The 15773-nt window shown below is 39.9% G+C and overlaps 1 protein-coding gene across 2 annotated transcripts in view; it reads right to left on the bottom strand.

Moving 5' to 3' along the window:
* Positions 1-15773, bottom strand: part of LOC308081344 (protein FAM107B) — a 44080-nt gene that overhangs the window by 4695 nt on the left and 23612 nt on the right. For both annotated transcript variants that reach the window (XM_080423165.1, XM_080423166.1), the window contains one exon: positions 9362-9578. In XM_080423165.1, coding sequence (XP_080279291.1) covers positions 9362-9578 — 217 coding nt within the window. The remainder of the gene's footprint in view (positions 1-9361; positions 9579-15773) is intronic.

Below are 15773 nucleotides of genomic sequence, written 5' to 3' on the forward strand. Positions count from 1 at the left end.
TTTTTTCAATCCCTTGGAATTTGAACGATGAGATGTCATGTTTGAAGTCATTAAAATGTACTGCTACTGGGTAGTTCCTGTCATTTCTCCTTATTGTGCTTTTATGCTCACTCATTCTTTGTTTGAGCTGGCGTGATGTTTTTCCCACATACACCAGTCCGCATGGACATTTAATCAAATAAATAACATGTGTAGTGGTACAAGTAATGACATCATTGATAGAACATTTCTTCCCAGTATGGGGGTGAGTAAAGTAGTTACCTTTGACCATATTGTTGCACTGGGCACAACCTCTACATTTATAGCAACCATTCGGAAGAGGTGCTAGCAATGATTGTGTTTCCCTTTTCTTTGTTTTTATATGTGCATGAACTAGGCTATCTCTCAGATTGTGTCCTCTTCTATACACTATTAGAGGTGGATCTTTTAAATCTGTTGATATGGTAGGGTCTGAGGATAGTATGTGCCAATGTTTTTTAATTATGGGCCCCAATATATAGCTGTTAGGGGTGTAGGTTGTACTGAACATGATTGAATGTTTCTTTTTCTCTGTAATAGTCTTTTTTAACAGTTCATTTCTTGTTTTGTCCAAAGACATTTGGTACGCTTCTTCAACACATTCAATAGGATAACCTCGTTCTATAAACCTCTGTTTCATGTCAAGTGATTTAGCCATAAAATCTTCCGTGGTGTGACAGATCCGTCTAAGTCTGAAAAATTGGCTTCGTGGTAAGCCTCGTTTGAGGGGTATGGGATGATAACTATTGGCCATTAGTAAGGAGTTTCGATCTGTATCTTTTCTATACAAAGTGGTACATAGTGAATCAGTCTTCTTCTCAACCCACATGTCTAGGAAATGTACTCTGTCTCTAGCATATTCAGATGTAAACTTTAGATTTGGGTCTTTCTCATTGAGCAGAGTAACAAACTCACTCACTTCAGTTACAGTACCTTCAAACAGACAGTAGATGTCATCAATGTAACGATACCATTTAATAACCTTGTTAATGAAAGGGTTCTCTGTGGGATTATACACAAACTTTTCTTCAAATAGACCAACATATAAATTGGCATAGCTTGGAGCTACCGTGCTACCCATTGAACAACCATTGACTTGGAGATAATAGTCATCTTCAAACTTGAAATAGTTGTTTCTTAATACAAATTCTGCTAACTGCAGGATGAATTCATTAGGTGGCATATCATTTGTTTGACGATATTTTCTTAGGAAATATGCCAAAGATGACAAACCCCCTTGATGGGGGATGCAGGTGTACAGACTTTCTACATCTAGTGTCAACAGGAGACAATTAGTACTCACATTGTTTATCTCTGAGATCTTGTTCATGAAATCTATGGAGTCTCTGATATAGGATGGTAGTGACTGTACATATGGCTTTATGAAATGATCTACGAAGTTCGAAAGTGGTTCTAATAGTGAACCGATACCAGCTACCACTGGTCTACCTGGAAAATTGTTTTGTTGCGTTCTAGGTTTGTGTGATTTCGGCAATGTGTACAATACTGGGCGTACAGGATGATTACATTTAAGGTACTCCAATTCTTTCTTTGATATCACTTTATTCATATGGGCATTCTCTAAATACACAAAAATCTCTCTTTGAAAGCCTGGGGTGGGGTCTCCACTCAGCTTTCTATAGAATTTCTCATTTCCAATCTGTCTAATAATCTCTTCTTTATACTTGTCATAGTCCTGGACGACAATAGCGCCTCCCTTGTCTGCAGGTTTTATCACAATAGTGGAATCTTTTTTCAATTCATTTAATGCCATCTCTTCTTCTCTGGATAGGTTTCTTGTTGGGTGGGGCCGGAATTTGCCATACTCTGACATGGCCTCTTGTTCCACTAGTCTGCAGTATGTATTTATAGAAGCATTATTCACAAATGGACTAAAAGTACTCTTAGGCTTAAAGGGTGTGATGTTACCAATTTCCTGAATACAAGGTTGATCTTGGTCTGTAGTTTTGCTTGAATATAATTGTTTTAGTTTGATTTTTCGGAAAAACTTAAACAAGTCAACTCTTGTATCAAATTGTCTATCCACCGTAGTGGGGACAAATGAAAGACCTTTTGATAGAACAGAAATATGTACATCAGTCAATTCACTTTTGGAGAGGTTGATTACCGCATCGTTGTGGTGTAGTGTCGTGTGATGGGTCTGTGGCCACCTCTCCTTGTTGGCTCTTTTTCCACGTCTGCAGGCTTTTTTCTGCTTTGAGGATTGCCTCTGCCTCTGCCTCGCTGTGGTAAAAAACGCCCCTGGTCATGGCTGGAGTCGCTGTCACTCTGATATTCGCTTTCTGTGTTGGAGGCACTCGGATCTGGTGTGTTGTTCCTCCGAGGACGGCGCTCCTTTCTCGCAGTATCTTCCCATCGGTACACCTTGTTGTTTGCATAATCATTCATGTCCCTCTTGTATTTCTTGATCTTCCTGGCTTGTATTAGGTCCTTGTACTCGGCCACAGATTGCTTGATGGACTCGTCTATGGCTGTGAAGTCAGGGCCCAGTTTCTCCTTCATTTTCTCCTCATGTTCCTTAATCATGGGCTCCATTTCTTTTACTTCTGCTTTCACATGGTCTACAATCAGTATCATCAAATCCAATGAACATTTGTTCAGGATTTCACCCCACTTTTGTACAAAGATTTTACAGTTTTTTCCTATAGTGGGTGGTTTGTTGATTCTCAGCCCCAAGGGGATCCGCTTGTTGCGCCAATACTCACTGAGGTAAAAGCCATGCAGTTGTTGTCGTATTTCTTTCTCTTTCAGTCTCTGGAGCTGAATCTTCAGTTGCTCTGCAGAGGCCTGGACTTCCCCTATGAGTATTTCTGATGGTGGACAGAGAATTCTCTCTGCATCATCTTGGGTGAATGAGAAAGTCTCTGCGCAGTTAGTGGTTAAGGCGTTGAGTTCCTGGAGTGTACTCATCTTCTTATCTTGAATAGAGTTTGCGTTGCAAGACTGTAGAGTGCTGATTAATGGTTAGTTATCAATGTAGAGAGAATAATCGCACATCCACTGTTGCTTATTTCAGGTGCGTTGGATAGTAGATAATCTGAATCAAACAAGAAGTCCCGCACACTGTATCTTGCTGTGGCAACTCACTTTTTTTAATGACAAACGTTTCGGTCCGTCTGGACCTTCCTCAATAGTGTCTTACAATACTATTCACTATGTGCTCTTATATACAAACACTCCATCTGGTACACAGACTCTTGTCATTAATGAAAATGGAAGTGGCTGAGAAAAGGACTTTCTCAGCTGTACAGGCAGACTATGAGAGAGATATTAGTCCAATCCATGTCTCACTGCCTGTCTGTGTTTCTTTTCTCTCCGATGAAATGCAGTTTTATATTTAATGACGTGACAAAAGGAAGCAAAATCATTTGTTTTCCATTGTAGCTTTACCGTATGTCATTTCAAATGGATGAATATGAATGCAGGGGTTACTGCTTCTCACAGAACTGATGTCTACAGTAGAATATAATCACAAATAGACAATAGAAATAGGACTCCGCTATTGTAAAGTTGGCATAAAAGAATAAATAAGGCGGAAGTGGCTTTGAAAACAATGAGGGTAACTTGAAAGAGGATCATTAGTCTCCGCCAGAACTTCTGCTGTTTATCTTCCGATCAAAACCATGAATAAAGTTTTGAAATAGTTTCCAAGAATAAGATGGATGCTGCCTCTAACAAAGACCGTTAAATATGCACTTTGTTACTTGAAAAAGCTCCAAACCAAGTATCCAAGTGGAGGTATTTCCCATTAGGACAGAGCGTTAAGACCAAGAGGCTATTCAACCACATTACAAACAGGATCTCTTACTCTTCCTAATAGAAATGGGAGACATGGGAAGTTTTTTAATCAATTGGAGTAACTGCCTCTGTACATAAAAAGGCAGAATGTAAAACTTTACCCCACTCTCCCTGACTGCTAAATTGTGAGATAATTGCCAGCTGTTTCACAATTGCAAGCAGCTATATAGAAGGATAACAAAAAACACACAGTGTCTCTAGATGTCTCTCCACATCACACTGTCTCCTTCCTTTTCTCTGCTGTGTGTGTGGCTGTTAATTGATTTGATGTGTAGTCTGGGGAGGCATGGTAACCACTTTTAATTAGAGTTGGGCTGGAGAGGGAGAACTGAGGGAAGAGATGATGATTAGAGTTTTGGTTCATTTAGTTTGTCTGTTCCATAAATGTGCGAAGGCTGAACACGGCAAATAAACATGATGCTAATTAGCGATTCTGTCCCCCATCAGTCTCATTGGAACATGCACACACTGAATTGAACAAAGTAAACACACTTGTTATGCACACACACACAGCTGTTCTACTATACTTGTGAGGACCTTTCGTTGACTTGGTTGTGTCCATTCTCTTACCTCTAATCCTGTCCTAAATCATCTTCGATACATTTAAAATCCTACGGTAAGCCCCGAAAGTTACCCCAACCTTAGCGCTAAATGAGGGCGGTCCGGTGTTCTTCACCTGCGTATGAGCGTGTAGAGATTTCATCCTTGTAAAGGTTTGTTTTCCTGCCAAGGGTTTTGTCTCGGGAGTTTTTCTTCGCTCAATTGAGGGTGTAAGGACAAGGGATCGTTTGTTTCCTTTGTTAAGGCCCTATGAGACTGTAAACGTGATTAAGAGTATAGAAATGAAGACACACACACACACACACACACACACACACACACACACACACACACACACACACACACACACTGTTTAGAAGCCATATCTGTTGTTGGTTATACTCAGCTTATTAAGTAAAGGACTTGCACTGATGAATTTGCGCTTTATTTAGCTCACAACACATTTTGAACTTGTCGATCGGCTATTTCTCGGTGCGTGACACGGCGCACAACCAAGTATAAATCGAGCGTTACAGGGCTTTGCTTTTCCCTCTGAGTCCCTGTGGACCCTGGTCTTACTGAGCCCTCACAGATATCCCTGGCTCTTGTTTCTCCTCTCTAACCACACAGCTTTGTGACATCCTCTGACATCTGAACCCAGCCTCCCCCATTCTATTGACATTTCTTTCACATGGATGTCCCCACTCATTTCTTTCTGTAACGTGCCTGTTTGAAGGACATTATAAGCATAGACAAACATTAAGGATATTTGTAATAATTTATAACAAAAAACAAACAAAATAAATCAAATTCTGGGGCAAACGTTTGGCAACAACAGTAGATCTACAAGCTCACAACACGGGGCACTTTGTGATGTATTATGAGCTTGTGGATTGGCTATTTTCAGCAAAGTGATATGGTGTAGTGGGGGAAGAGAAGTGGGCCTTGTATGGACCCCTGGGGGACTCCGGTCAACAAAGTATGTAGGCCAGGGTCTAAGCGTGTGTGTCTCACAACACATAGATTATATCTTATTGTTATAATATTGTATTATGCCTTTACCTGTTATAATGGTACAGTTACACTAACAATGGTGTTACAATGTAAGGTGATACAATGTTCCATAAATGTTGTACTACAAAGGAAGTGCTACTATACATACTGTTTAATCTCTCAAGATATAACAGCAGAATCTGTCAGCTCTACTGCCTTAAATATGTAATGTTGTTGTTAGTAGGGATAAACACAGAAGCACCCGGGAGGAAGTAGATTAAGAAAGGGGAGGAGCCAAACCCGAGTTCCTGTACACAAAAAGGAGGTAGTGCCCCCAGAGGCAAAAACAAAGTATATATATATATGTTTTACTGAATGGGTTCCCAGATTGGTTAACCCTTGGCGCTTAGAGGTTGTTGTTGTTGTTGTTTTTTCCAACAACGCAGATGACGTCATCTAAATGTAATGTCAAATTGAAATGATTGAAAAGATTGGCCAAAGTTTGGCCCTTCTTAGACATTATCACGATTCTGTTCCCTTCCGGGGAAAAGAGAGATAATGATTGCAGATCAGAGAGTGCTCAGTTGTTCTTGACCTAATTCTTCCACTCCCACTGCACAGTTATGTAGCTTATCTCCTTAGTTCTACTCCATCTTGTATCTCGATCTCTGTCTTTCTCTTCTTTCTCTATCTCTTTCTTGATCTCTCTCTCTGCATCTCTTTAGGAAAGAAGTTAACTACCCACACATGATATGTCCTTAGACCCACTCTACATCACTTTATATTATCTTTATCTATTTCTCACACTCTGCTGGATAATTAACCATGTGATATGCTTGATATGCAATTAAAAGTCACTGTTATTAGTACCCACTTTCTTTCTTTCTTTCTTTCTTTCTTTCTTTCTTTCTTTCTTTCTTTCTTTCTTTCTTTCTTTCTTTCTTTCTTTCTTTCTTTCTTTCTTTCTATAGCTTAAAATGCAGTCCAGGATCAAAGATACAGCCTCTCCCTTTTCTAAATCAATACACTGTAACACGATCAATTCATGTTAGAGGAGAGATGATGTGAGCAGGTGTAGTAATTTAAAAAGCTCCAAATCTAATTCTCATGCTGTCTTCTCAGACAGCATTATCACAGCTGGTTGATGCCATATGCCCTAACATACAGTATCTAGAAATCTGTCTGAAATGTTAGGCAGTGTCCATTTAAGTAAGATTACACCTGATTAACAATACAATGCTGCCCCCCCCCCCCCCCCCCGGTCTACTGTATAACACTTGTTTGCATTCACATTTGAGGCACTTTGCTAAGCTTTCTCCAGAGTGACTAAAGGAGAGGGTTTAGTTTAGTTTACATTTAACAAGTACAAGATGCACATGTTGCCAGAGCTACTGTACACTCAGCTCCCTTGTAATTTATTGTAGTATACAATATCCTGGTTGTAAAAATAACATGGGTTTGAGTGATGTTACAGATGATGCAGTTGGTTTATCACACCAGAACATAAAATTAGTAGGGCCTTTAGGGCTTAGTATTTTCCCCCCTCTCTACGATTTGTCATCTCTGGCTGAATTAGCAAGAGTGTAGAGAAATGAAATGTCCTCTGTTGCTGACACACCAACTGTCCACCTTATGGAGTTAAGTGCTTCAGTCATCGTGATCGGACAACTTCCCAACAACACAGAAGCGCTAGTTTTGTACAGTGGCATGCTGTTGCCTAGCAACGCTTGGTCCATGTAATCACAAGCTAGAAAATCTGAGATTGTTGATATGAAAAAGAGAAACGCTACAGTACTCGATTTTTAAGATGATCTTTGAGGTATTTCTGGGTGTAAGTGATATTCTTTTTAGCTAAATAAGTGTTAAATAGCTCTATATTCCCGTAGTAATCTTTGCCATAGACTGTTTGTTCAATAACAGGGGTCACCCTATCTCTCCAGTTCTTTGGTAAATAAAAAAATCATTTTCAGGTACAGTTTCATTCAATCAGGAGAGAGAACCTTGAACTTGTGTGTTCTATGAAAAGGCTAATTTATTTCTATTCAAAAAGGAGTATGACTGCCTGCCTCCAGAGAAAACCTTATTTTTCAAATTTTTTATGAATTAATGAGAATTCTAGGATGTGACTGCAAAAAATTAACACACAACTATATCTATAACATTTGATTACACACAGTTCTATCAGTAGGCAGTTATATGTTTTAACGTTTATAGCATTTAATATAGTCATTGTTGTATAAGAGACGATCTGTCGCTTCTTCTCCTAAGTTCCAGTTCTTGTTCTCACCCACCATTTAATGGCTTATAAAAAACTGTCCCGCGGCCAAACTGACCACTGTAGTAAAGCAACACATAAAAGAGAGGATGTCTTTATAATATTTAGCCTTACATCTGAATTTGAGTTTTTAAAATGTTTAGCCTGACATCTGAGTCCTAGTCACCAAAATAGCTTTTTGGGTATTGTTTATGGACAGACCTTCTGTTTGATAGAAACTTTACAGCAAAACGGCTGCATTAAATGATATGAAACGTTCATGAATGTTGGGCAATGGTACCTAGATGACCTGATTAAATATTGGGGTAAATCGGTTGAAATTGTTTTACAAATAGTTTTACAGCAATTAATAACTTTAATAGCAATTGATAAAGCAATTAATAAATTAATAATGGACTTTGCTCTCGTGCCAACCTTAGGTCAAATTTCCTATTGCACACACAATCTCAAAATCTAATGGGTAGATTGCAATGAAAATGAATGCCCTCGGCAGGGATGAACCCTACTGATTTTGGAGACTTTCCTCTACTGCCACCTTTGGGCCTAATTTGCGCAAGATATCTCAAATTCTAATGCTATGAAACTTGCTGCATGTATTCATGTTCCCTTGAGGAAGAACCCTAACTATTTATACGACCTCATGATCTGTCCTCTAGCCAAAATGTCAACTTTGCACGCATGATATTTCATAATCTAATAGGCAAACTGCAAGATGTATCCTGCTGATTTTGGTGACCCCGTGGCCTTTGCTCTAGTGCCACCCTCTAGAGGCTACTAGCAGAGCTTAGACTCGTAAAACACATAAAATGGTGGTATTATGCCAGCTATATGAATAAACAAAAATCCTTTTCAAGCGAAAATACACACATCCGTGTTTAAGGTTTAAAACCAAACTGGTTGTCAGAAATTAGGACAAACTTCTCCAAACTGTAGTCCGCTCGAAGACCTTAGATAAAATACTGATAATATACTTTGTCATACAAGGGATAGCGAAAATAGCTATCCAATCCAAAAGCTTGTCACCACTATTTTGGAAAATTTTGATTTTCTTTTTTAATTCTTTGACATTTTGGTTTGAAAGAGAGAGCACCTATAATGGCATGCACAGAATAGGTACACCAGGCTTCATGTGGTTAAACTACTCCTAGAGATAAAGCCTATGGGTAATTAAGGAGATGAGGTTTGATCAGTGGTAGAAAGTAACTAAGTACATTTACTTAAGTACTGTACTTAAGTACAATTTTGAGGTATTTGTACTTTACTTGAGTATTTCCAATTTCCAATACTTTTACTTCTACTCCACTACATCTCAGAGGCAAATATTGTACTCTACAATCATTTGATTTTTTTTGTTACTGGCTACTTTTCAGATTTCAAAATAATTTCAAATTATGATATTATGAAACATACATGAACCCCTTCCGCCTTATTTTATACATAGGCTATTTGAAAATAGCCTATGTACAAGCTCACAACGCTTCGCATCGCGACGCGTTGTGAGCTTGTAGATCTGCTATTTTCAAACATTTTAGTACTTAGAATAAAAAAGTATTTTTTTTATTCTGGACTTACTTGTCACTATATTTCTATATTGCAATATTGGTACTTTTACTGAAGTAAAGAATTTGAGTCCTTTTTCCTGATGCATGTGGTACTAAGAATGTAGAAGAGTGGCACTATCCTGTTTACACTAGGAGTCCGACACAGTTATCGTACCTTTTTTGATTCATGAGAAGCTCTCTGTGGAGGTCCTGGTGGCTTTTGGAGGCTTTGACTGGATTAAGCAGCTTTTTGGGCTTAATGAGATCATGCTCTTCCTCATCGTCCATGTAATCTGGCTGGGGGGCGTAGCTGGAGCCGGGAGGAGGGCTTCTCGCGTGATTCCTGCATCCTCCCTCATGCTGCTCTACTTGGAGGTCTGCATAGGCAGATGCTGTTGGTTGCAAAGGGAGATGGTTAGATTAGTACAGGGGTTCCCAAATCCTTCCATGCCAAGGACCCCAAAATAGCCATAGCCTCTGGCTGCGGCCCCCCTATGGAGAAAGGGCTTTAAAAAAAGCACAATGTCTATTTTTGAAAATGTTTGAAATAATGTTGACAGTAATGACTTGCCCTAAATAGGGACACTAGAGTGAAAGTTGTTAAACTAGTACAATAATCTTATGACTTGAATTTAAATTCAAATGAAAAAAATGTATTTCTTTATTATTATTATAATTTATTATTTATTATTTATTTTAAACCACTGTATTAGTGGACAGTTACAGGGGGAGACCAAGACCAGAATCATTAGTAATCTATTGGCTTAGTACTGTTGATTTGATAGGTGATAATATGTTTTTCATTTTACAATATAGATTTCTGCCAACTTGTGTAATTAAAATAGGATTTAATGTGATTGTTGCTGTTTTCAGCGTTCTAAAAACTAAAACAAACAAATAGATCTCTACAGGTCTACATGCAAGCCCAACACCAGGTCAAGTTCCTACCGTAGTAAATGGAAAATAACCCCGATGGTGTTTGCGAAGTTGATATTTTCAGAGAGACATTTTTCCCAGCGAGTTCTATGAATTCCGACTCAGAGGTGGGAGAGGAAGGTGTTCATTTAAATAACAAAAAGCGGTGAAGCGTACACAAACAACCTGACAGCGCGATCAAAGAAACGGCAAATTAGTCACAACAGACGTGAGCTCAGGTTCCCTGAGGAACTTGATGAGGTCTGGAGGCACTGAGGGACAGACAGAACACAGTGCTGATTTGTTTGCACTCATTAGTTGCCCAGGAGCCGAGCAGCAGGCCGTTTGCCAGCCACTCTGGTCTGTTTGCATTCTGACGAGTAGAAGGAAACGCTTCCTTTTGCACCACTTTCTTTTGTAAATATGAACTGGAATAGGTACGGTGTCTTGTCTTGTGGTATTTGATTGTGGTTTATTTTTTATCTCCTCTACTACCACTGAACATCAATGCAAAGTCAGGTTTCCACATGTACAGTAGATGGTCTATACATGTTCTTTTCTATTTAATTTTATGTTTTGTTCTCTCATCTCTGCCATACATTGAAACGCATAAAGAAGGTTAACCTCTTAAGCCCTATATATTTCGGCATATGATGAATAGCGAAAATAGCTGATCTACAAGCTCACAAGACACCTTGTGAGCTTGTAGATTGTCTATTTTCACTATTTTGTTAGTTATTTTAATGTTGTGAAATTTTGTGAAGATTTTTGAACATCTTTGAACCTTTTCCACTCTAATGACATGCCCAAAATAGGGATGCCAGGCTGAAAGAGGTTAAACACCAAACACCGGGCTCACAGATTCTTAGTATTCATGAGTTACAAATTAACCATTCCACAAATCATGGAATCTGACAGATCATGTCACTGACCTCTTCACTGGGTGATTTGTCTCAGTGTGTGTTTGCTTTGCAAGTGTGTTACATAAGTGAACCGCTAGTAGATAGATAGATAGATAGATAGATAGAATTAGCTAGGTGAAAGAGCTATTAACAGGTGTAGATATAAGTGTATTCAAAATGCACGAACAGTATATTAACAGTAGCCTACTAGGCCGATGCCCTTTGGGAACGATGCCTGTAGGGAACTCATGCTATCCGGTTATGCAATACCCGTTGTACCCGTCAGAGTACCCGTTGTCAGAGTACCCGTTGTCAGAGTACTTAGTGCAGTACCCATTATCATGGTAGTTGGCATACAGTCTGACCGACTTCACACCGGGCACAGCACTCCCTTGGGTCCTTGGCGATACACATGCCGAGCTTAGAGTCACGGGCATATCAGTCGGATCGGAGGTTCTGGACAACCAGATCTCCATATATGCCCATATGGGCATATCAGTTGGATCGACGGTTCTGGACAAATCACCGATCCGACCGTTCACACCAGGCACTCCCTCGGGTCCTCGGTAATACACACAGCAAGTTTCAAATCGATCGATTGAACGGTTCTCAAGATATGCTGGGGGCAGTTAGGCACACGCAGACATATGCATAATTTATAGTAAGATAACAGTACATTAACAGGTATAAATATAGTCAAAGTGTCCATATCAATCTACCCCTGGTTGTGTGAGTAGAAAAGAGTCAATCCACTGTGAACAGTGAGAAAAATACAATCTATACCTGGTAAAATTCTATCACAGTACATGGCCTAATGGAAATAATGGCCTGTGTATTGTTTTCCCACGTTCATCAAACGTGTGGGCTTTTAAAATGGCAATTACTGATTAGTATTATGCTAGTGATCATCTTTTCACAGTGAATTTCACACATTTAAGTGGATGTGCTTTACATCCTCAAGTGACTTCATTAGTGCAGCATCTATGGCTCAGCTCTAATATTCTAATAAAATGTACAATGTTTTATTTGTATAATAGTGTCTGTAGATACCTATGGATGCTCAACAGAATAAAAGAAGCAAGGTAAAATACCAGTAAATCAATGACAAAATAATAGCTGGGACAGTAAAAGTAACATTTAACTCCCACAAGTGACAAACACTACATGTATCGGTGACTTTAAACTGGTGAGTTTTGAATTAACTTTTTAAACTATCTAACAATCTAACAACCAGAACCATTTAAACCAAGCATGTTTTAGTTGTATTGTTGACCTAAGTCAAACAAAAGAAGATTCTATGCTTCATTTAGGAAGCCAAAGATGATGCACAGATCACATGATTTGCACTGGATGGCTGCTACACGCACTCGCACACGCACACTCACACACACACGCGCGCACGCATGCACGCGCGCACGCATGCACGCCCGCGGGTTCGCACACACACACACACACACACACACCCACACACACACACAGACAGGCTCCATCCCTTGCTCCATCACTGTGTTTCTTCTGTTTGTGGCCGAATAGAATGGCCAGATTAATGGGCACCTGATCCGAGCAATAAGTTATTCTGAGGAGAAAAAGATCCGGTGTCATACGCAAGCAGGCCTGCCCAGACACAATGACCCCTTTCTCAAGTGCAACCAGAAACCATCTCCACTGCTGCTTAATATTTCAGAAAAATGAAATGAGCTCTCCTCATTGGCTATTCTTCACTTCTCAATCAGGGACTGTTACAGGACAGGATGTGTGGTGACAGGATTTAATGGACCAGAGGGAATCTCTTTGGATATACACATGGGAAAGTACAGTGATGTTACTGTGAAGGCCAACATTCAAACGTATTTTGATTAGCAGGTTTTGTTTCATAAATCCTCTTAGTAAAAGCAGTACAAGTAAAACAAACCATCACATTAAGCCTGAAGAATATGGTTTAATTGGTTAGAGATGTTTTCTCTCTGAATAACAGTACATGACAGTTGAATGCCAATAGCTTGAACTTGAATAGAACGATAAAATGAACACGTACTTAGAGTAATGATGGACAATGAAATGTTGCACACGTGTTGTACTTTAAATACCAATTCAATGTACTCTTTGAATTGGTATTCTATTTTTCTGTTTTATCCACCAGCACAGTGGAGAGAGATAGGAAAGCAAGTGCAGAAGGAGGGGCTAACATTTGACACAGGCTTTGACATGAACAGGGCTGAATCACTTGACATCACAACCAGGCATTTACGCACATGGCATCCTGCGTTGATCTGAGGCTGAGCCTCTTGTGGCCTTTCTGTGTCAGGATGGAGGATGTGTGTGGACTACCAAGTCAAGCTGTTGGGAGACGACCATAGATCTTTCTCTGACACTATAGTGGCAGGCAAACACCCATGAACGTGTCTTGATGAAGTCAAACGGAAAAAGTAAAAAAGTTTGACTGAAACAAATACAAAATGTATAGATTGGATACAGACATCAGGAGAAGCAAGACACAGGAGTGAACTTTCAGGAGGGAAAGAGGGATAAAGTGAGCACTTGTACACTAATCGTGATCCCACAGTGCCTACTATGCTTACCCCTGTTAAAATAGGCTTCATTTTGAGGCATATGAAGGGTGATGGATCTAAAGCAGCTTACTGTGGATTTATGCTGGATCTAGTATGTGTGTAGGCGCTATATCTGTGAGGTATACTTAACACTTAATATGGTGTGATACATGTTCATGACAACAAATCATGCTTTCTCTTTTTTCGATACAATAATTCCTCTCAAGAGTTTTGATTACTTGTAATATTGTTTGGTTCAAGTCCCATAACTACGTAGGTTTAGAGACCCAATTGTACAAAACCAGTTTTGTAGGGGACACACTTGGTGTTGTGAGTTTGAGTCTCCCAGAGACCTTTTTTCTGCCTTTAATTCCTTTTCTGCCTTATGTAATACACTTTGAATTGCCTTTGTAGTGCTATACAAATAAACTTGCTTTGCATTTAGATTAAAATTTAAACTTAACTTTCTCAGACAACACAGTGGAGAGAGAAACGCAGGGTAGAAAGGAGAGATAACATCTGAGATAGTATGGTTATGATCCTGCTACTATATCAGTGACAATGTGGTACACAGTAACTGGCTTCCATCGGGACACTGATTAATGATTAACCACATTAACACTGACGACCCTATTCTTTTCACAGGTCATTATTGGCCAAATGTATTTATTTATTTTACTTGAAAAAAGTGGAAATAGCAGATCTACAAGCTCACAACACATCACATCATGATGCGTTGTGAGCTTGTAGATTGACTATTTCTGCAATTTATCATAGGCTTTAAGAGGATAGGCATCAGAATTATAACCAACTATGTTGGTTTGGCTGTGACATTCTGGGTCGAAAACATTTTTTTCTGTGGACGGTGGACGCCCTGTGAAAGTTCTTTTTTTTTTAAACGTTTTTTAGGTATTCCAATTCCTGATTCCCAATGTAATCTAATAGTTGGGGCAGCGGTAGATTAGTGGGTAGAGAGGCCGTTAATCAGAAGGTCACCGGTTTGCCCCCTGGCCCTGGTCATGTCAAAGTGCCGCTGAGCAAGATACTATGATCTCCCCCGAGTGCTCATCATAACCATCTGAGCAGCCATCATCTGGGTGAAGCTGAAACTGAACTTCCTCCACAAGACTAACAAAGGTCTCCCTTTATCTTTCTGCTTGGACCCTTGTCCTGCTAATAGTCTGGGAGGATGAAATGCATGCAGAGGTACACATTATTGCTCTTAGTTCCACACCCCACTGAACAGGTTCCCTGACCAAACTGTAGTAGAGATATTAGTGCAACGATAGAGCTCACCCTCACCGCCCAGCTTCACATGAACACGGCCAATTGTGCTTGTTGTGGACTAACCCCATAGTCTCTGCGGTGGTGGGCAGGAACTTTACCCCCTGTGCCACCCGTGCCCCCAACTCGGTCGATCTTCTAGAGCAGTGGTTCTCAACCTGTGGGACGGGACCCCCAGGGGGGTCCCCGCACCTGATTTGGGGGGGGGGGGGGTCCTTAAGGACTTTTAAGACCTTTTTTTTAAAAACAATTTTAATGAAAAGAAATCAACAAACTACTATAAAAACTGGTCAAACGTTGGTCAAATTGTCGAATGATTAAGAAAGAGGCAAAGATTGTGAAAAATGTACAAGCTCTGTGAGCTTGTAGATCGGCTATTTTCAAAATATTTATCTGCGGAACCAAGTCAAATTAAATGTAATGCTTCAACTCAAATATGATTATTTTTGGGGGGTCCCCAGTTCAAATATGATTGTTTTGGGGGGTCACGGCCTGAAAAGGTTTAGAACCACTGGTCTAGAGTCTAATACCACTCACCCTTAGGTTTTATAACAGCTCTAAATACAGCCCTGACCATGCAGGCAGCTGCTTACACTGGACACTCCAGGAACATGGACTTTCAGTCACTCATATGTCACACTATCCTGTGGTTTCATTGATTTGGGGACAGAACACGTGAGCCAAGCTCGCTCAGTGCATACAGTGAACGTTCTCTATCCATGTATCAAATGCGCATCATCTAGTTACAAGTAGACATTACATTTATAGGGATCAGGCCTGAGTTATCATAGGACGCCAGAATCAAATCACATTTAGGCTGCTGCCATGCATTCATGCCGAAGGGGGCTGTCTGCCTCATCCTGGGTACAGTAGCAGAGGAAATGTGATCATGTTGCTCGGTAATGGCACAGGATAATGGTCTATTCACTTAGATAAT

The sequence above is a fragment of the Gymnoscopelus braueri genome (assembly GCF_963280865.1).
Source record: "Gymnoscopelus braueri genome assembly, chromosome: 3".
Lineage (NCBI taxonomy): Eukaryota > Metazoa > Chordata > Actinopteri > Myctophiformes > Myctophidae > Gymnoscopelus > Gymnoscopelus braueri.